At 41.5% G+C, this 23,283-nt stretch overlaps 1 protein-coding gene across 1 annotated transcript; it reads right to left on the bottom strand.

Moving 5' to 3' along the window:
• Positions 1-771: 771 nt before the first annotated feature.
• On the bottom strand, positions 772-22,321 carry si:dkey-234i14.6 (uncharacterized). The gene is made up of 5 exons (XM_067380250.1): positions 21,832-22,321; positions 16,492-16,668; positions 7,819-8,040; positions 3,503-3,716; positions 772-2,604 (listed from the first exon to the last, which is right to left on the bottom strand). The coding sequence occupies exons 1-5, from the start codon at positions 22,288-22,290 to the stop codon at positions 2,426-2,428; spliced, it is 1,251 nt and encodes a 416-aa protein (XP_067236351.1). The 5' UTR covers positions 22,291-22,321; the 3' UTR covers positions 772-2,425.
• Positions 22,322-23,283: the final 962 nt, after the last annotated feature.

Raw genomic sequence — 23,283 nt, forward strand, 5'->3', positions numbered from 1 at the left:
GCACTGCTCATCACCTATCCAATAATACAGTCCCAACAGTGAAGCATGGTGGTGGCAGCATCATGCTGTGGGGGTGTTTTTCAGCTGCAGGGACAGGATGACTGGTTGCAATCGAGGGAAAGAATGCGGCCAAGTACAGGGATATCCTGGATGAAAACCTTCTCCAGAGTGCTCAGGACCTCAGACTGGGCCGAAGGTTTACCTTCCAACAAGACAATGACCCTAAGCACACAGCTAAAATAACGAAGGAGTGGCTTCACAACAACTCTGTGACTGTTCTTAAATGGCCCAGCCAGAGCCCTGACTTAAACCCAATTGAGCATCTCTGGAGAGACCTAAAAATGGCTGTCCACCAACGTTTACCATCCATGACAGAACTGGAGAGGATCTGCAAGGAGGAATGGCAGAGGATCCCCAAATCCAGGTGTGAAAAACTTGTTGCATCTTTCCCAAAAAAGATTTATGGCTGTATTAGATCAAAAGGGTCCTTCTACTAAATACTGAGCAAAGGGTCTGAATACTTAGGACCATGTGATATTTCAGTTTTTCTTTTTTAATAAATCTGCAAAAATGTCAACAATTCTGTGTTTTTCTGTCAATATGGGGTGCTGTGTGTTCATTAATGAGGAAAAATAATGACCTTAAATGATTTTAGCAAATGGCTGCAATATAACAGAGTGAAAAATTTAAGGGGGTCTGAATACTTTCCGTACCAACTGTACGTGTTCGTCTGAAAGAAGAAAGTCATATACACCTAGATTGGCTTAAGGGATTAAGTAAATCATGGGGTTATTTTCATTTTTGGGTGAACTATCCCTTTAAGGCCAACACTGCACTAAATGTGAGAGTTTGTTGTCTAACACAGTGGCTTTTATACTTTTAGAAGTGTCCAAATATTTTTAAGATCACTATCTTTAGTGAAGTTTTCTTTTGGACTGTGGTCATTCTAGACTGAATTGGTCTCCAGTTCTTTCTTTTTTTTGTCAAGGTGTTTGATCCACTCACAAAACACAAATATACCAATTTTACTATTACATTACATTATGGGAGCTTGTTTCCCTTTCGAAGTGGAACTTTGATGTTGTGTTTTGTTGTTGACACTATGGGGAACGCTCTCAGAGTGACCGGTGCCTGAGCATCTGTAAACATGCAGTCTGTGACGTCACATAATTGACTATTGACTTTTTTGCCTGTGCTCATAAAAAGGCACCCAAGTTGCATGTCATCAGCTTGGTTATCTTCAGGAGACATTTGCTTGTAGCGCATGGCAATGGAGAAGAAGATTTTCAGGAAGTGTGTTCTTCTGTCTCCTTGCTTTATGACACCAGAGGACACGCACAAGCTTTGTGTTATCTGTCTTGGAGCAGAGCACATGCATTCATTTCTTGAGGGAGCTGAATGCGATCACAGTGAAGTTCTCATGCTTGTCCCTTTTTTTGAGGGAAGAGGAGTGTCTACAACCCGTGGCTCGCGACCTCGTTCATGGGGGTCATAAGTTGAGCTGGCAGAGGAATTCGGGAGGTCCATTTCCCAATGTCCTCTTGCCATTTCAGGTGATCTGCTGGATTCGGAAGTCCACTCTGCAGTTTTTTCCGAACTAGCAGAGAGCATGTTGCTGTCGACGAGCAGATGGTCACAGCCGTCAGTCGTTCAATGACAGCGATGGTGGTCATAGAGAGGCACCTGTGACTTAATCTGTAATGAATCAAACCCTAATCTCACCCTCTGGACTCTTTGGCACCTCTGTTGAGGCAGTGGTGAGGAGTTTCAGGGAAATGAGAATGCAGTCAGCTGCCTTTAGGAAGTGCATCCCACAAAGGTTTGAATCGCCTTCTGAACCCTCCACTTCCTCGTCTAAACCTTCTGTCCCATCCCGTGGAAAAACCTGGAGACAGTCAGAAAGACAGCATGGCTGCTCGTGCTTGTGTATGAGTAGGGAGCAGAAGTGGCAGGCTGCAAAGAAGAGGAAGCAAGGGAGGAGATTGCTCAGAGGCATTCTGAGAAGGAAAACCAGAATGGCCAATGTCGCCATTATGTATAGTAGGGATGGCAGTAGAGGTAGATTGTCTGGAAAATGGCGTCCCTCTTATCTGTTGCCCACTTAGGCGCAGTGTTGGAGGTCGCTGTCTATAACGGGTCTCTGGAGATTACCTTTACTATAGTCAGGGTCAGACACCGGTCAGTCTGAGGGCGTTCCCCATAGTGTCAACACCAAAAAGCAGCGCCGATGTTTCCGATGTCTCTGGCAGAAAAAAATCGTCCATATTACACCAAACAGTTTTTCACAAATGAAATGCAAATACATAAACTTTGGTCACTCCAATGTGCAGTGAATATGATATTGATCATTATATGTAAGCAATTATGTTTATAACTTCCCTCAAAATACACACACACTTTGGCTCTCGTACAAAAATATGCAGGGTCATTCAAACATGGCCGAGGCCAGTCCACTTTTCCTGAAGGTCTCTGCCACGTGTCTGGAGTGCTGGATTTTGGCCGAGAGCGCCTCGAACACATCGTTCTGGTCTAGAGCCGTGGCGGTTCTGTAGATGAACATCCCCAGTGACTCCAGGCCTCTCATGCCCAGGTTCACACCGCAACCTTAATCAACAAAGACATATTCATATAACAGATTACAATCAGATATAATCTGAAAGGGAATGTTACAATTGAAATAATATTTTAGCTTCATTGAAAATGTTGTTAGCAGACATACACAGCTTTTTTCCAATTCATATTTATTATCTCAAAAGAATGTTAACTCAATAATTTCAATCCTGTAACAGTATAACCTAGTTTTGATGTGCCTTGTAATAAATCATATATTGTCACTTTAAAAAAAATTAATAATAATTTTTCTGTCTCCGGTTTGTGTCAACTTTGTTACATCAAAAATGTTATGGGGTTGAAGATCACTGCAAAAAAATTTCATGATGTTGGATTGCAAATAAAAGTGCATTACATCAGATTATAGTCAATATTCCTGTGCTTTCTGCCAATAACAATATATAATTTAAAAAAAAGACCAATGATTTTTCCCAAAAGAGATGTAAACTATTATGCTTGATAAGAAGAAAGCTGAAATACTGATAAAGCTTGTAAATTCAATTCCATTAGCATCTGCTCTAGAGTTTTGTTTTGTGCGAAACATGCAGGGGATTAGGGATAAACATCAACAGTGCTCAATCAACGTAAATGATTACCTCAGTGTGCCGTTCTAGCCCTATTGTAAATTGAACTGTACTAAATATAATATTATTATTAATTAAAAAAAATATAATATCAAACCAATTTTATATTTTTTAAGAGGGAAATATCACAGCATAACAGGGCTGAACAGAAAGTGCAGGAACAATTGCCATTTTATGCATTTTCTCTTATAGCAAAATTTAGGTACAATTCATTTTTTAATTTTTTAAAATATGACTATTCATAAACACAATTTTAAGACAGTAACTTTCTTTGCATTCAGGTCATGTTCAAATGCTGCTATTCTCACCCGTGTCAAAGTTCAGCACTCTTGCAGCTTCTCCTTCTACAGTCACGGCCACATTATCTCCTTCGATGTAAGCGGCGCTGACACGTCTGTATGACAGCATGATCTCGAACAGCTTGCGACTGCACTGCATGTGGTGCAGCGTGAGTTCACTCAGACGAGGCTCAATGTCAGTCTTGTATGCATTGAACGACTGGTGGAAGATGTTCTTCATGATCTGAGTGAACAGAGAGGTAAGTCATTAGAGATCAGGTGATTCATTTAATCTCCCTCCCTACATTTAGACTCACACACACACTCACACATGCACACACACGCATGCACATTGTGGTTGTAACTAGGTAACAGCATGTGTCTTCATGAATTACATATCCTGTGATGACTGTGACCTGATACACCTTGTCTCGTGTTGTTTTCTCTCATATATGTTTGTTATTTTCTTCTCTGTGTTTATGCTTTTTGTCTTTTTATTCATTAATGAAGCTTTCCAAATAAAGCAAAAGCAGATAATTGTGAAACTATAGTCTGGCACCAATGGCTCAAGGTTTTGCTAGTCAGCCCCTGCTGGATAATTTCATAACTAGTTGTATTTGTTTGATTGTGTGTTTTTAAGGAGGGTTCAGGAGTTATTGTACACCAATATTGGACCAGAGTATTGCCAACACTGACAAATGTTGAACATTCTTTAAAATGTCCAAAACACTTTCATGGCAATTTCTGTTTTGTGTTTTGGTGAACTGAATTGATGGCTGATACATATAAAGTTGTAAGTTCTCAATAATACATTTTGAATTATGATATGCTTACACCCAACTAATAGTGGACCTTTATGTTTTTTTACTTTTTCTAAAAATCATATGTTTCAATCACATCATATTAATTCATATGAAATATGTATCTCATAAAATAGTTACATTTTCTCATTAGATCACACAGGTTTGGAATGACACGACTCAGCTTGCATTTTAATGTATTATAGTTTTCAACAGAGCTGTTGCAACTTTTTACAAATTGTAACATTGATTTATAAGTAAAGTCAAGTCAAATTTATTTTTTCAAATTTAAGCAGCTTTACAGAAAATCATGATGTTAATGTTTATAATATCTTAATGCCTTATAGTCGCATTTAGGATATTTGAGCTGATGCGATTATATAGTTACATTTTGCGATACAAACTGTCACAACTGCTCTGAGACTTGGGTTAAAGATCCAAATGCAGCTTTATTAGGGCAATCCAGAATCATAATCCATAAAACAGGCAATAGGTCAAATAACAGGGCAGAAAATCAAACAAGACAACAGGGCAGAAAAACACAGGGAAATCTGGGAAACCAGGCAGAAAGTCAAAACCAAAACACGGGTAACCAGAGGGAGAGCGATCAGAAATGCAGTGTGACACTTACAAGACTTCACAAAGCATGAGTGAAAACAGGGATTAAATAGGCAGACATTAATAAGATAATGAGACACAGGTGGAAGTAATCAAACATAATGAATCTGGGTTATGGGAATTGAAGTTCATGAAGGGAAAGCAAGGGAGTCGGAAGGAGTGCCCTCTCATGGAGATCATGGGAGACAGAGCAGGTGACCAGAACAGAGTAGGCAGGGTAAATGATCAGGGCTGAGCTGACGGGGCTGAAGACCATCTGAGCGGAGCTGAAGACCCCACGGTGGAGCAGACAACCACCATAGCAGAGTAGACAGTACTGAAGACCCACACGGTGGAGCATATGACCACCATTACAGAGCAGACAGGCCTGAAGATTCTGTGGCAGAGCAGAAGACCACCACAGCAGAGTGGACAGGTCTGAAGATCCCGACAGCAGAGCAGAAGACCACCACTGCAGAGAGGATGGGTCTAAAGATCCCTACAGCAGAGCAGAAAACCACCACAGCAGAGTGGAAGGGTATGAAGATCCCGACAGCAGAGCAGAAGACCACCACTGCAGAGAGGATGGGTCTAAAGATCCCCACGGCGAAGCAGAAGACCACCACAGTGGAGCTAGCAGGGCTGAAGACCACCAAGGCGTAGCTGAGGACCACCACATTAGAGCAGGTAGAGCTAGTGACCACCACTGTGGAGCAGAAGACCACCAGGGCAGATCAGACAGATCTATAGACCACCATGGCAGAGCAGAAGACCACCACAAGCAGAGTAGACAGGCCTGAAGACCCCCACGGCAGAGTAGATGACCAACTCAGTGAAGTTGAATATCCCCATGGTGGAGAAGAAGACCACCACAGCAGAGCAGATGTGACTGGAACAAAAAGAACAAAGAGGTTAGGTTTGGCCTCTGGGTCCATGTCAAAACATGCAGAGCACTCCGTAATGGCCTCCGTGGCCATAACAGGGCAGGCAGGAGTAATGTTTTTGACAAGGAAAGCAAAGTCTTTATTCGTGGTCTCCTCGGACAAGACTCTGGCACTTAGAACAGCCTCTCTGCTGAGACGAAACAGGCAGGGAGTTCAAGGGCCATGGTCATATCTAGCCAGATAGGAAGATCTAGGCAGACAGGAAACTCAGAGATGACCTCCGTGGTCATATCTAGGTAGACAGGAAGCTTTAGGCAGAGAGTAAACTCAGGAACGACCTCCGTGGTTGTATCTAGGCAGACAGGCAGTTCAGGGATGACCTCTGTGGTAGTGTCAGGGCAGACAGCAAGTACATGGACAACCTCTGTGGTCATGTCAGGGCAGACAGGAAGCTCGGGGACGCCCTCCGTGGTCGCATCAGGGCAGACAGGAAATTCAGGGATGACCTCCATGGTCGTGTCAGGACAAGCTCAGAGTTTACTAACAACCTCTGTGGTCGTGTCAGAGCAAAGAGGAAGTTAATGCCAAACTGGAAGCAGTCTCGGACGCCTAGGGAATGCCTTGGTAGCTTCAGGTGCAACGTTCATGATGGCCAGAATTTCTGCCATGGCGTCCATGCTGGCTGGAGACTCTGGCATGGCATCCATGTTGTGAAGAGGCTCTGGAGTGGTGGCTATGTTATGAAGAAGCACTGGTCTAGGGACGACCGGACTGGGAAGTGCTGACAGCACTGGACTAGCGATCATCAGACCTGGATGTGCTGGAAACTGTGGTGGTTCAGGCTCTATGGCCCCCAGAGCATGATGCGTATCATATGGTCACTACAATCTGGGTACCAGTAACATCATAGAGAGGGAGGCCAAGAGAATTGCTTAATCAGTCTATCAAAACATTATTTAACAAGACAGGTAAATGCACTGTAGGGATGTCAATGTGATTGGATGCTGTGCCCTAATTATTTTCAAAGGTATAAGACAAAATCTGCCACCCGAATGATTACAAGCTCCAAATCCCTGTCTTTTTAAGCTTTTGTCACAAGGATCAAAGACCTGCACAGACAATAAGAAATTTAAGAGGTTTTATTTAATTTTTTTATTATTATTTTTTTTAAAATCTGAATGTTTACCTCAGCTGTTAAACACCAGGACTGACAAGAAAGACATTTTATATTATATTATATTTATTAATTTATTGTCTTTTGTTTCTTTATTAGTCTTGAATAATTGCTTGATGTCTTTAAACAATGCTTCATAAGAAGTTATTTGCTCAATGCTATGTGTTGATGTAATATTTATAAAACATTGTATATAAATTTATATAAATATGTATATTGTTACATTAAAACTTTATTTATTTGTCTGTTTTGTTATTTTGTTATAGAAATTCCTATAAGGTTACATTGTGCCAGATGTGGGTCTCCATGCCCATATCTTATGCATATTTGGTATGAGTGGAGGGTGGTGGGGGCCCACATCAGTGTTTTTTCAGGGGGCCCAGAATTCTCTAACAACAGCCCTGATAGCATATATCGGCAAATGTGAGTATACATGCTCTATGTATCTGAATACAGTTGGACATACTTATATATCCAACTTATATAAAGAGCAATGCGACAATATCGTTAAATTTTACAATTTACAACTCGTAACTTCATACAACTAGAAGAATAACAGTAAATGGTAAAACTATTTGTGCTACAAACCAGTGTGTTTACAATTAAGAGAATAAATTAAAATAATATGGTAATACATAGCAGTTTACAATATCAAGCAGCACAACAAGTTGTTTTGTACAGCTAAAAATAACTCGAAACAGATTACAACTATTTAGCATTAAACATTGTTTGAAACACCAACTGACAGTATTTCAACCAGAAGGTCCGGCTGGGGAGGAGCAGAATGGCATTTTTGTTTTTGGATGAACCTTTGAGAATGCATAGAATTCCCAGAACCTAAAAACAGATGAAGTTGTCAAACAGATGCATGCTGGGATTGTGATATCTTACTGAAGAGTTGGCCGTGTGGCGCAAGAAATGCATCATTTTGGAGTCTGCTTCTGAAGTGCAGGCCAGAGCCATGTAGCGGTTCCGGAAGGTTCCGTATATCTTCAGGTGGAATCCAGGTTTGGCTGCAGGCTGGCAGGAGTTGCGTGGCTCCTTCACGGTGTCGATCCCATATGCCGACAGGTCAAAGTACAAACTATGTGCACGGATCTCTGGTGTGGGAACCTATAAAACAGAATCAGACCAAATAATTATTTTATTCCTTATGTATAATTAACATTTCATTACACCGAAACAATATCCTCATTGAAAACATTACATATACAGTATCAGCATATGCAAGTATACATACATGTATCTGAATACAGTTGGGCATACTTATATATCCAACTTTATATTAAGTCATCCTTGATATATTGAAATATTTGTTACATTATTCATTCTCTATGATTGACAAACTAATTACTGGAAAGTAAAAAGCTGAACTGCATGTTCTATTCCCCATCTGGGCCAAAATTGGTGATCTTTTACTCTGATGAAATGAGGACAGGAAATTTGATTGGACTAAACAGATTTCTAATGGGGGGCAAAATCTCCCAGCAGGCACTATTTTCTTAAACAATTCAATAATGCTGGCAGTAACATCAGTACAGTACAATCCAGCCAGGTCATGTTCTGGCCTTTAAGGATTTCTCATTTGTCTCCTGTCTGAACAGATATTCGCTCACTGCTGAATATTCCTAAACGCAAGCAAGAGCTTTCATTTTGAGATAGTTATGTATGTAATTTGTATGAGATCAGTTGAAAATGTACAATACATGGGGAGAAATGATACTTACACATTTTTTTAGATTGCTGTATTAATTGTCTTAGTTTAGATAAATGTAAAATCAGTTGAGGAAAAAAAAAAAACGTTTCATATATGAAGAAGTAAAAGCAGTGCAGCAAAAATCCTGGCCACCATTTTAATGTTTTAATCAACGTCATGGATCAATTTTCAACATTTGAATCACTGCAAAATTTTGTTAACCTTTTCACAACCAATGTTGTTTTCAACATTATTTCAACCACATTTTAACATTGAAGGTATAAGGTTGTATGCCTGCTAGGATAGCCTGTTTAATTCTTAATTTTTATGCATATGCTACCATACAGCGAATGCACAGCCTTTCAAAGTACACTTCATTTGATAGTGTGCGCAAGCATAGATGCATGTACACTAGAAAGTTTAATATTTCTCCGGTGTCCGGGCTATTTCCCTCCAGAAATCTTGACCGATACAAAATGTCTTTGTACTTGTTAAAAGTCAGCATGAAAGAGAATTTGTGCTACTCTTTTCATCCCTATTGTGACGTATGAGTGAAACGGCTTCTGGAACAAGAACAAATGCAGGGCGGGGCTTGATTTTGTCTGTGGGGAATTGATTGGATAGTTGTGGTTTGCTATTGGTGGATCTCATGTAAGGGACAGCATGCTCCGCCCTCATCATCAGAGAAGAGATGTCGCTGCAAGAGGGAGAGGAATTTAATTTTATTTCAAGGCACATGAATTTAACAAAATAATGATGTGCACAGATAAATCATTTATAATAAATACTGAAATATTCCATAAAAACAAGAATTGTCAGTTTTGATTTCATAGACTTTAAAACTCGTCGAGAGAGTGAAATATGGTCATGGAAATCATGATCAATAGTCATGAATCCTCAATATCCAGAACCAAGTTTCAGTTGCACTAATTAGACTGAAACCCTGCTTATCTATGAACCTTATCAAGGTTGCTGAAGCTTGTTTGATGAATTGCTGTATACATAACACCGACTAACAAAACAGCCTGTCAGGGGACACAAGCTGACCTTGGTTATCTGCATTAGCTAAACCTTCTACACCATCTGTTCAAACACAAAGCACATTAACTAAAGAGAGGGAGAGAGAGAAATCAATGATACAAACTGTCATTCTAAACCTGTGTAAAAAAAGTCAAATTCACTGTTACTTATAACACATGCAGTTAATGCTGTATGCTGGAAGCTTCTATCTGGCTCACCTGCATCACTGCTGGCAGAAATAGACTCTATTATTATTCATAGTGGCTTAATTTCCTCACCCATATTCATAAAGTGAATCAGCAAAATAACACCCTGATGACCTCATGACCACAAACAGCTCTGACGACATTTAAATTCAAGAACGCAATGAGAGATTTCAGAGAATAACAGCCTGAGAAGGGGAAAAAGGTTGCTACTGAGATATAATGACGTGATATGGTATAATGATTTAAATGGGACTTATTGTGCCCCTTTTTTCAAGATGTAATATAAGTCTCAGTTGTTCCCAGAATGTGCCTGTGAAGTTTCAGCATAAAAAATATCCCACATTTATTATACCATGTTGTAAATGCCCATATTTGAGTGAAAGAAAAAGCATGCTGTTTTCATGCATGTGTTTTTAAATGCAAATAAGCTGCTGTTCCCCACCCCACTTTTCAGAAAAAGGTGGAGTCTGTACAGCTCGTGCCTCAAATACTCTGCCAAAAAAACAAACAAAACATCTGTTTGGTTTTGATTATCATCTCTATTGCAGTCACACTCACATGAAATTGCAGTTCAAATCTGCATGCGTTTTAAAGCCATATCAGTCTAAACTTCTGATATACAGTTTTCTGAGCACACACATCCAAAGCATGTCAGGCTGTCTGACAGAGCGTCCTGTGAGTATTAAACTAAGTTCTTTTCACATTTATTGCACTTAAACTGTCAAATATACACAAGATTATGTCAAAAACACACAAAGTTCACATAAACGCAGTCGGTTATGTCTGTGAACATAAACAGCAAGTAAAGAAATTGCATGTATATATTAGATCTGTGTAGGGCTTGACATGAACTTTTTTGCTCAACAGCCACTGTGGCTAATGGTTTTCCAAAGTTACTAGCCAATCATCATTTCCACTGGCCACAATTTTGACATTGATACCAAGGGTAAAACCTGCCATATAGGTATTTTAATATTACCTCATATTTTAACAGCAAGTATATTAGGCTGCTGTCACTTTAACCATGCGTTCACACCGCCGTCGGCGAGAGCGTCAACAGTCGCCTTGGCCGCCCTGCCAACAACGCTGTACTGTTCGTTCAAACCGCCGCCGACAGGAGGGTCAAAGTAAATGACAAGTCGCGTCAACCTATCGGAAGCCTCTCAAGCGAGGACCTCTACATTCCAATTGGTTGCCGCCGAACCGCGTCATAGCTCATTACCATAAAGTTAACCTGATTTCAACTCTCCTCGCTCACTTTGACGCTCTCGCCGTCGGCGGTGTGAACACACAGTAAGACTTGACGCACGGACTGACTATATTATAACTGACTGTGTTCATGGGAATACTCAAGGACAGCATTTTTACATCATTTTGAATGTATTTGACTGTAAAAAGGACTCGATTTTTAGTACTGAGAGCGGCTTTATGCATACACACTTTGGGTTTGAGCACAAAATCTTTGGGAATGAGTAAAATTATATGCAATACATGCAATCCCATGCCAAAATTCAAGCTCTGTAACACCAACAATATTCATCCGGAGCGAATGAAATGAGTGAGTGATGGGAGGTGGGTTATTGTGTCAATTCGCTGTCAGAGAGATGAGAGAGCAAGTGCAGCTGGTATTGTGTATCTATTCCACGGAAAATGAGTATTGGAAGCGTTTCAGATATTTCAGTATCAATATGTATCAAGACACCATGGGGGATGGTGTCTTGTAGTTGGTGATAACTTTCAGACCTTTCCACATTGAAGCTGTGTCATTAGAAGAGAACTGATTCCGAAATGTATCACAATAATTCCTCTTTGCCACTCTGATCTCCTTTTCCAGTGTGTATTTGGCCTGTTTGTACAAGACTCTGTCCCCATTTTTGCGAGCATCTTCTTTGGCCTGACGGAGCTGGCTGAGTTTTGCAGTGAACCAGGGTTTGTCGTTGTTGTAAGTTAAATGAGTCGTTGTAGGAATGCACAAATCCTCACAGAAACTAATATATGAAGTTACAGTTTGAAGTTACAAAGGCTTCATGCCATTGAGCCCAGGCAGCGCTGAAGGACCGGCGGGAGATGGTGGAACCAGCGGGCTCCAGAAGGCCGCAGTTGAACAAGGACGACAGACAACAAAGTGAGTACCGGAGGGAGTGAGGAGGCCAAAAGAAACTGAGGGACGGAGTAACGGAGCGTAGATGGAGGAGTGCAGTCCAGAGGTGATGGCAGGCTGACGAGGGAACAAGGTATGAACGGGGGCAGGATGGAGACTTGTGAGGCTGGAGGACTGATGGGCAACGGTGGAGCAGAGGGAGGTTGGAGCCAGGGTGACGGTAATCGACCAGAGGTCCGAGGTGGAGATCTGGGCGAGGGGGCTTGAGGTGGAGGTTCAGTGAGGACACAAATGGGAGGAGGCGGGAGAGGGAGGCAGGGAGGGAAAACAGTCCCTGGGCTGGAGACTTCTATAACAAAGTTCATAATAGAAGCGGTCTCGTGATATGTTGGAGCGGCTGGCTCGGCTGAGACTGGAGATACTGGCTCGGCGGCGGAGACTGGAGATACTGGCTCGGCGGCGGAGACTGGAGATACTGGCTTGGCGGCTGAGACTGGAGATACTGGCTCGGCGGCTGAGACTGGAGATATTTGCTCGGCGGAGACTGGAGAAATTTGCTCGGCGGAGACTGGAGAGACTTGCTCGGCGGAGACTGGAGATACTCGCTCGGCGGAGACTGGAGAAATTGGCTCGGTGGCTGAAGCAGAGGGCCAGTCCATCCCCTCAAATACAATTAGAATTCCCATAGGAACGGGAGCGGGCTCGGCGGAAACTGGAGAGGGCTCAGCGGAGGCTGGAGCTGTTTGCTCCTCCTGGATCCAGCAGAGGAGTGTGGGTCCAGCATAGTACAGGCAGGAAGTTCGCTGGAGGGGCATGCGGAGGAAGACGGTGGCTGACTGACTGGCCTGGCCAACCGTGTTTCTGGATGGACTAGAGACAAACACTCATCCCGAACCCTATCAACGAAGAATTTGGAGCCATTTTCCAAAATGGAATTGATAGTTTCTGAAAAACGAAAAACGATAATCAGGTTCACCAAAATGGATTGTGTCATCATCTAGTCCATCCAGAAATAGGGAGATTAAATAAGCCTCAGGCCAGCCAAATAGTAAAGCAAGCTCAACGAACTCCTCCACATACCTATCCAGCGAACGACCCACCTGTAGGAGCCCAATGAGGCGATTGCCAGCCAACAGCTGAGTAGGAGGCGTTGGAGGAGCAGGAGCCAGGGAGCTGGGGAAATCCAACGTTTTTGGTCCGTTCTTCTGTTACAGATATGCTGGTGCAGAGATGAGGCAGATACGGATTTCCACATACAATAGTAGTACTTTAATAAACTCAGGAAAGGAACACCAAAACATACATTTAACAAAACAGAGAACGAACAGGGAGTGAAGGGAGTGAGTCCATTATAAAGGGTGTGCTGACGATCAGGAACAGGTGAAGGCAATCCGTGATGAGGAGGAGAAGACGAGGGAAGTGAGTGCAGCTGCGGAGAACAGGAGGATAATGGGAATAGTAGTCCGGGGAACAAGGGATCTGTGACAGTTTCGGTGGCCCATCTCTTTACAGTCCTTGCTACAGGTTTAGCTGATTTCAGTTTCTGCCTGTAGGTCGGTATGAGATGAACTAGACTGTGATCAGAGAGCCCCAAAGCTGCCCGTGGGACAGAGTGATATGCATCCTTTATTGCCGTGTAACAGTGATCCAGTGTATTACTGTCTCTGGTGGGACAAGTAATATGCAGTCTGTATTTTGGAAGTTCACGTGACAGAATCGCTTTATTAAAGTCCCCGAGAATGATTAAAACAGAGTCCGGGTGTGCCAAATCATTCCCTTCGCCTGAGAAAGTAGGTCCTTCCTCAGAGGAACTGGCCAGGGAGCCATGACTGGTTCCGCCAAAGAGGGGCAACCAGAAGGACTATCCTCCCTGATTCATCTGATGGCCTGCGGGAGCAGCGCGACTGGGGGAAATGCATACAGGGAAGGCCGTGCCACTTGTGAGCCGGCGTGTCCCTGTCCTTCGACCTCTGCCCTCCCAAAGATACTTCAGATTGTTTGAACATTCCCCCGAGGACACATTTCCCCGGGACAGCATGTTTGCTCCCTGGTTCAGTCTGCCCAGCACGTGTGCTGCTCTGAGCGAGCGCAGGTTGTGTTGTGCCCATAAGAGGAGGCATCTCAACAGTTAATACAGAGGACTCGATCTGAGTCCACTTTGGTGGTTTATGTAGGACACCACCGCTATGTTGTCTGAGCAGTCCAGGACATGGTGCCCTTTGAGGTCTGGTAGGAAGGTTTTGAGAGCCAGAAAAACCACCAGCATTTTTAGGCAGTTGTTATGCTGCTGCCTCTCCATGCTTGACTAGGAGCCGGTTGTCAGTCTGCCCTCGCACAGAGCTCCCCAAACCATGTTGGAGGCATCTGTCAAGACCACCATCCTTCTGGAGACCAACTCCAGGTCTATACCGGCCCAATACAGATGAGGGTCCATCCAAAAGGACAGGGCCAAGACACAGCTGTGGTCTACTTTGATATGGAGGCGTCCGAGACGCCAAGCGTTGGCTGGAACGTGGGGTTTCAGCCAATACTTCAGGGGCAACATGTGTAGCAGGCCCAGCAGAACTACTGATGATGCTGCCGCCATTAGGCCAAGTGTTCTCTGAAAGATTTTGAGAGGGAGTGAAACCCCGACTCTGAATGACGCTGCAAGCTGTTGAATCACTAGCGCGCACTCTGGCGTGAACCAGGCCCGCATTTGGGCAAAATCAAGAACTGCTCTCGGGAAGGATAGTCGCTGGCTGGGAGAAAATGAGCTCTTGGCTAAGTTGATCCTGAGACCCAGGCATTATAAATGGCTGAGGAGCCGGGACCTGTAAGTGTTCAACTCAGCCTCTAGCCCAATATGAGCCAGTCGTCGAGGTAATTCAGAATGTGCACTCCCTTCTGTCTCAGAGAGGAGAGTGCTACATCCATGCACTTCGTAAAAGTGCACTGGGCCAGAATAAATTCCGAATGGAGGGACGGTATACTGGTAAGCCACCCCCTCGAATGCGCATCTCAAAAATGGTCTGTGATGGGGGGCTATTTTGATATGAAAATAGGCATCTTTCAGATCCACTGAGAAGAAATAATCTCCTGGGCAAACCTGAGAGGTTTGAGGATTTGTTTCAATGTCAGCATCTTTAACGGCCGTTTCATTAAAGTGTGGTTCAGATGCCTGAGATCGAGGATGTGCCTGAGGCCACCATCCTTCTTTAGCAAGACGAAGTAGCAACTGTAAAAGCCTGACTCGCTGTGGGCTGGCGAAACTGTTTCTACAGCTCCTTTCACCAGTAAATTCATTACTTCGGAACGGAGGACATGCAACGCTTTGCTCCGCACCTGCAAATTAAGCCCCTGAAGTGTGGGGGCCTGCTAGCGAATTGAAGCAAGTAGCCACGTTTGATTGTGTTAAGAAGCCAGCTTGATAATCTGGAGATGGCTCCCCAAGCCTGAGCCCGAGTGGTGAGTGTTTTGGGCAACAGGCTGCTGTGCTGAGGCAGGGGACTGATGCTTGTAGTATAGGGAAGATGAAAAGTGCTCTTTCTTTTAATCTGTTTATTTTTTATTTTGTTTGCTATAACAGTGTTCAGTTGCATGGGTGCGTGAACATGAGCTTTATCTTAGGGTGGGGACCCTGGAGCTTAGGAAGTGAGAGCGTTGTCGGAGCTCAAGCTCTGGCTTGGGCTGAGTGGTCGATGGTGCGAGCTTCGCAGGCTGCTGAGTCGGCACTTGTGCAGGAAGTGGCGCATTGCCTGCATGCCAAAGAGACTGGTGGGGGACACTGGGGAATCAAGGAATGCAATCTTGTTTACGTCCTTAATCTCCCTTAGTTCGATGTCCATGCCAGCCCTGGTGTTGCTCGGATTCTTAGATGGCAGGGATCGGAGTCATCCACTGAGCGTCAGCTTGAATCAGCTTGAGCACCGCTGAATCAGCTTGTTCCATTGCGAAAAGGCTTCTTCTTCAGTCTTATCTTATAGTCCAGCCAGAAGAAGATCTTCGCATTGAAGGAGAAAGACTCTGAAGCCTACGGTGGAGAATTGCCAGCTTATATAGGTGGGTAGCTTCACCGTTTCGGCAGGCTGCAGCGCCATAGTCTCATGCAGTTCACTGATTCAATCAGGCTTCAGTATTTGGAGGAAAAAAGGAGTTTCCCCAATAGTGTCTATTACGACGCAACACGAGTGAACTGTATCGATAGGGAACAGAAAATCACTCACTGCTCTTGATTAAATAACTTCAGTAACTTAAATAAGAATACATGTCTTACTTGAATGCTGCTGTTATATTCTCTGGCAGGACATAAATATGGCAGACTGTGTACAGCTCATGGGTCTATGCTAATGCAACAGTCCATCAGCAGTCGTGGACGGGGCCTAACCAATGTGACATCACATTGCATAGAAACTGCAAACGGCTTATTCTGAGTCACTGCTTATGATTTATGGGGATGTAAAAAAAGATGGGTGGATTTTTTCCATTATAGGGTGGTTGTTGATTTTCTTTGTGTGATGATATTCTGCATGTGAGCATGTTTAAGGCTGTGTGTAACTCACCTGTCTCTGGTCCAGTCTCTCTATGGTGGCATTGGCTCCGTAAGCACGGCATGATTCAACGATGTAATCAGAGCTGATGCCCAGCACAGAGCAGGAGTCTCCACATGAGCCATCAGCAACGACGATCACTCGCGGCCATTCTGCCCTGGACATCTTCCTCAGGTACTCCTCACTAAACTACAGAGAAATAATTTTAGCTTGGCAATTCGGTTCTTTCACTGAATCAAAAATATCCAGAACAACCAGTTCAGTTTTCCTGAACAAATGACACTAATGAGCCGGTTCTGTTATGTGAATCAAAAACATACAGCACCACCAATATGCTCTAATTCCCAAACAAATGACTCTATACCAGTTGTTTTTGTGAATCAGAAGCATACAAAGTGACCAATAGGCCAACAGTTTGTTTCAATAACTCTCATGAACCAGTTCCTTCAGTTGAATCATCAAACAAACAGTGTGTCTAATCAGACTGTGACCAAAATATACAGCATGGCTAGTAGATTCCAATTTCCTAGATGAGAATGACTCTGAACCAGTTATTTTTAGTAAATCAAAACATAGAGTCAGTAGTCAGATTTCTGGATAAATGCCTCTTATGAGTCAGATATTTTTATTGATTCATAAACATACAGCAATTCCCGAATGTATGACTCTTTGATCTGGTTCTTTTTAGTGAATCAAAAACATACAGTGTGTTTAATAAAGTCAGGTTTGTGAACAAATTACTCTTTTTAGCGAATTACTTCAGGCGAATCATAAAACAAACAATGCAACCGGTTTAATCGGTTTCCTGAACAAATGACTTTAAAGAGATGGTTGTTTTACATGAAACATTCAATGTGCACAAAGTAGTCCGATTCTGAATGAATCAAAACATACAGCACAGCCATTGTCTGATTTCCAAACTAATGACTCTTATGATAAATCAAAATGATCAACACACACGATGTCTTTCAATTCTTGAACAAATGTCTTTTATGAGTCAGTTCTTTTTAATCAGATACATTCAACTCAACCAGTGTTGCCTGAATAGTGAATCAATTAAAAAAAAATTTTTTTTTATTTGTTGTAATAAGTTGTATTAAGTTGTATTCTATAAAACTTTGTTTGTTATCTTTATAACAGCACACTTCTTCCCAAAAACCCACGTTTAAACTGCGTAAGAGCATCAATTGTTGATTTGCGTAGACAGGATGACAACTAAAGACTCTTATTTGCCATTGATGGTTTGTCAGCAGGACAGTTTTGTTAAACCAGACTGACAGCTTGTCACCCAGAATAGCTGTAAATGAAATGAAACTCAAGTCTGCTTTGGTTTATTGGATGTGAGCTTGTCTGCGTGTCTAGAGACATCAGAGACATGGCATAAATAGACTGACCAGAGAAATCCATTTACTCAAACTGGAGCACTTCCCTCACTTTAAAACATATTGCATGTGAAATGGTGCACAATATGCAACAAGAAACATTTCAAAGCTACTATGTTACAAGTTCATCATGTTTGAATCACTGAATCCAGTTATAATTTTGGAAATAAAAGTGGTTATTTTGTACTGGTCAAATTAAAATAAATGAAGAAATAAATAAAAGAAAAATCTTGAAAAGTTTAAAGTGATAATTCACCCAAAAATGAAAACTCTGTCATAATTTTCTCACCTTCATGTCTTTCCAAACCCATAAGATTTTGGCTAATCTTCAAAACACAAATTGAGAGATTTTGGTAGAACTTTATTTTACAGTCCTGTTCCCCATGTACATACTATGTACTTATTACAGAAATTATAATAACTGGGTTATAACTAGGTACTAACCCCGCACCTACATCTAATATTTTAATAGGTAAGTACACTGTAAGTACATGTAAGTACACATACTGTAAATTAAAGTGCAACCAAGGTTTTTAATTAATATTTTATAACTCTTTCCCTGTCATTCACATAAATTTACGTCAATCTGTGTTTTTACTATATAAGGTGGGGGGGGGGGGGGCGCTATTACGCATCTTCTGGAAGAGTACAGAATCTCCGGATCAAAACACAGGTGAAGAAGAAGCAGAAAAAAGCAATAGAAGCAGTGCTGATGCACATGTACAATAACGCAATCATCAAACATTAAACAGCATATAAATCTGCAATGTACTTTGTGTACTTCACTGCATACCTCATACTGCACATGAAACAGCATAGATTGTACACTAGTATGCTATATAGATGGGTAAGACACTTCAGTATCTCAGCAGAATAAATACCAAAAGATATCGATTTCATCCAAAAAATCTTAGGTTCAGTGACAAATAGCTTGGCCCCTCAGACGAACACTGTCAAGATAAGATGCCCAAAGTATCCCAAATGAACCTCTGTCTTGACTGAAAATAAATAGCTTTCAGCATGTAGCAACCCAGAAAAGATAGAGCACTTTATAGCAAACCATAAAACACTTTTGGCCTTGATAAAGACCGAAATAGAAGTGAAAGAGAACAAAAAAGAGCAAAGGAGAATCGCTGTCTATAGCTTTATTAATGCCTGTTAAACATAATCACCTGTTCATTATATGACAGACACATGACAGTTAGTTAGCTGGCAGTAAATGTGTGTTTAATAAAAAAACGTCCATCATATTAATTTCCTAAAAACGCTGTATAATTTCCTCTGGTGGTGATGGAAATGCATTGGCAATTTCTGCTCTACATAAACAGATAACATTTCTGAGAAAATGCAAGGAGCCAAACCTGTGAGCAGAGATTTTAACTGGTGAAGCTCATTTTTCTGCTTTATTGAGCTCTTTGGCTTTGACTCGACTCTGTCTGCTGAGTTTAAACTGTGAGGAAAGCGTCTCTGAGCAGAATGAGCAAGCAAATCTACAGCAGGAAGCACTTCAGATATGTGATGTGGTTTCTAATGCATACACCTATTTATTTGTTCGTTTTTTTCGGGGTTTTTTTTTTTTTTTTTGAGGTTACAAAAAAGACGAGGGAATATAAAAGCAAAGAATAGATTTATAGATTTATGTAAAATGTGGATGTCTAAGATAATTGGTAAAACTATTTAAAAATCTTAGTATTTCAGGTTTGTTTTTGGAGAAAAAAACAAAAAAGATCAATAAACTATTTTATTTAATGACTCTAAATGTCAATGGAGTAACCAGTGTTGGGCAGTTACTAGTAATATTACTTTTTGCAGTAACTAGTAGTGTAACTAATTACTAATACAATTTCAGTAATAATATTACAGTTACCATCCATAAAACAGCTCATAACTTAGTTACTTTTGGTGCCTTAAAGGATTAGTTCACTTTCAAATGAAAATTAGCCCAAGCTTTACTAACCCTCAAGCCATCTGTATATGACTTTCTTCTTTCTGATGAACACAATCGGATTTACATTAATAAATATCCTGACACATCCGAGCTTTATAATGCCAGTGAACGGGATCAACAAGTATGAGCTGAAGAAAGTGTCTCAATCCACATCTATCCATCATAAACGTACTCCACATGGCACCGGGGGTTAATAAAGGCCTTCTGAAGCATCAGAAATATCTATATTTAACAAGTTATAAAGTAAAATATCTAGCTTCCGCCAAACCGTAACCATATTCAAGTTACGAAGAAAGTGTAAACTGGCTTTGTGTCAGTTAAGCTCTTTTCTTAAGTTAAAAACAGAAGGCGTAGGACATAGCATAAGATTTTTGAACTGCAAGAGTTTTACACTTTCTTCCTAAGTTAAGTACCTTCCCTATTCAACTTATGGAAAAAGTGTAACTGACGCAACGCCAGTTTTACACTTTCTTCATAACTTCAATACAGAAGGCGGTCTGGCAGAAGCTGGATATTTTACTTTATAAATATGGATATTTTTCTTAAACAAAAGCATCACTTTACTTCAAAACGACTTTATTAACCCCCCCGGAGCCGCGTGAAGCACCTTTACGATGGGTGCTACTCCATCATAAAGATACTCGTTGATCCTGTTCACTTCCATTATAAAGCTGGGATGTGTCAGGAAATGTATTAATATAACTCTGATTGTGTTCATCAGAAAGAAGAAAGTCATATACAGATAGGATGGCTTGAGGGAAAATCTTGGGCTAATTTTCATTTGAAAGTGGACTAATCCTTTAACCCCTACTAAGTTGAAATCGAACAATAAATACATTTTCATAATTTTCACAGGCATATGAAGTCACCAGTGCAGCAGGCAAGCTTGGAATATGGAAAAGCTTACATTCAGCAGATAGAAATATTGCCATTACACTGATTTTGTCAGGAGAAAAGATGATCTGAACACCGTTGTGTAAGTTGTGGCATTACTTTACTCTGGCATTACTTTACTTTGCCCACCCACATCCCTCTGATCCCGATATAAATTATATTACTGTAATTAAAAATCTTTTTGGAGAAAAAACCTTTTTATTATGAACTTATGTGATTTCTTTGATAAAATACATCATGAAATATAATCATATATGGGTAATAGAGAAATTATAGCTACAATTAGCTTCAAACTACACATGACAATTATAGTTTTGAGTAAAAGTCACTATCAATTGAGTGTTTGTAATAACTTCTGACTGTGATCCAATGTGGAATTTGGTCAAATGATGAGGCAGAAATGTGTTGTTAGTAACATTTCAGAAGAATTTTATGGGCAAGATACACAATTACAACTTCTGAAGGAAAAGTAAAATAACTAGAAGTGTAACTACTAAGTAATACTTTTGAAATGTGTAACTAGTAACGGTGTAATAAATTATATTTTTTGAATAACAAGCCCAACACTGGTAATAACATATTTGACTTACACCTTTAAAAAGTGTGCATCATGATCATTATTTTCAATAAGTTTTTTCAAACAATGTAAAAAATAAATAAATACATTTAAAAAAAAAGTATTTTTTTGACAAATCAAGCATTTTTGGGATATATATCAAGCATTTCTGAATCATGAATATCATTGTGTTGTCTCAGGGTTTAACCATTTGACAATATGAATGCTTTTATGCCTTGTCTGTCTGGCTGGTTTATTAACTAGCTGCTCATTATGGTTCAAGCTGTTTGATATCTACCATTAGATGTAACCAGCTACCATGTTCAAAACCCAGCTGGAGCACCTTCACCTGGAATGATCGGATCAGGTATAGCTGATCTAAGACTGTCTACCAGCTAATATCCAGCTAGGACACGCTCCCCATATTCCAAATCACAGATATCAGCTTTTAATGCATCATAGTGTAATTTTGAAAATATGAACAGGGCAAGAGGGCGACGAAAATAATCATATACTAACTTTAACAAGTACTTCTGATTGTTTGCGAGCCACGCAGTGAGAAACGCACGTACCTTTGTTCCCAAACGGACTTTCACGTCAACCTTTTGCTTCTTCTGCTCCAGGATGCTCAGCAAATACTCCTGAAACACTCCGATTTTGGTGAAGAAGTGCTCGTTGTGCCAGCAGCCTTCCATGTTGTCGAAATCCACCCCCAGGTCCAGGAGGAAGCGCACGCTGCGCGGGTCCAGCGCGATCTGCTGCGGTCTGCAGAGCAGCGCGCTCCGGTAGCGCTCATCCAGCAGCGTCAGCTTCAGCACCTTACCGGAGCGGACAGCGACCAGCGCCGCGGTCAGCCCGATCGGACCCGAGCCCACGATCAGCACCGAGATCCGAGCCCGCCACTGGCGGATCCCGTCCAGGCTCACCTTCAGCACCACATACACCAGCACAGCGAGTAAAGTACTGAGCGCGGTGTCGTACGCCAGCGTCCGGTACTGATCCACGGGGCTCTCCGCGCTCACCGCGATCATGTCGTGATTCTTCGAGGAGCTGAAGAGTGAAGACAACACGTTTCACTTGTTCAGGAGCTTTGCCATCGCTGGCTGCCACGTTACATGTGGGAGGTGAAGTGAACACTGAACGCACGAGCTCTCTCTCTCTCTCTCTCTCTCTCTCTCTCTCCTTCAGAAGAAATCAGTGCGCGTTTTCTTTTCTGAGCGCACTGCAGCTCATTTCAGCCCCTGCTGCCGGTGTATGTGAGAATTACACCAAGAGTTTAAGGGGGTTGAATATTTTAAAGGAGCATTTTTAAGTCCCCCTGTGGTGAAAATCAAGTTTTTAATGTCGTTGTAATACGTTATAAGACAAACCATTTGCAAATTCATGTCAACACCATTGCTGAGTATTTTCTCCTTAAAACTGCAGTGATCTAAAAACAGTTTCAAAAATCGCTGGTGTTTCTGACGTCACAGACTGCCTTGTAACCAATCAATTCAACACGCTGGCGGGCTTTAGCATATCATTAACTGACCGCAAGGGAGTCTCAAAAGAAACCCAGTTATGCCGGTATATTTTAATGTTGATATGAAAAATCGGGTAGATTTAGCAATATAGCGGGTGTTTGATGTATATTACGATGTTATAATGAATTATATGCCTTTCTCCACTGACGTTCTGAGTTATTCAAAGAGTTTAAGGATACTGATTGTTAGAATGCAGCTGTCTGACATTGTGTAACATTAACAACACACTATTAGCTGTTTGATAACATAGTCAAACAAAACACTAATCATATTAATTACAATTATGTGTCTGGTGTTATAAAAAGCGATACCATTGTGCAGCGTTTACCTCAGTAAGTTGACCGAGTGGATCTCTGAGCTCGTGCGAGTGAGTGGAGGCGGGGCTAATTAGCATATTCATAGACCTGCGTATACTAAATGAGGCAAGGGTGTAGAGTTACATTCAAGCTATTTTAAGCCATGAATATTTTTTTTTTCCATAGGAAAAAACTGTTTTGCTGT

Source organism: Chanodichthys erythropterus, chromosome 24 (genome assembly GCF_024489055.1).
Source record: "Chanodichthys erythropterus isolate Z2021 chromosome 24, ASM2448905v1, whole genome shotgun sequence".
In the NCBI taxonomy this organism is placed as follows: Eukaryota; Metazoa; Chordata; class Actinopteri; order Cypriniformes; family Xenocyprididae; genus Chanodichthys; species Chanodichthys erythropterus.

Coding starts and splice junctions, on each gene's coding strand:
- si:dkey-234i14.6 (XM_067380250.1), bottom strand. CDS start 22,290: ATGATCGCGGTGAGCGCGGAGAGCCCCGTGGATCAGTACCGGACGCTG. Junction 3,717..7,818: donor GCCACACGGCCAACTCTTCA/GTAAGATATCAC, acceptor CTGTTCACTCAG/ATCATGAAGAACATCTTCCA. Junction 2,605..3,502: donor AGTGCTGAACTTTGACACGG/GTGAGAATAGCA, acceptor TTGTTGATTAAG/GTTGCGGTGTGAACCTGGGC.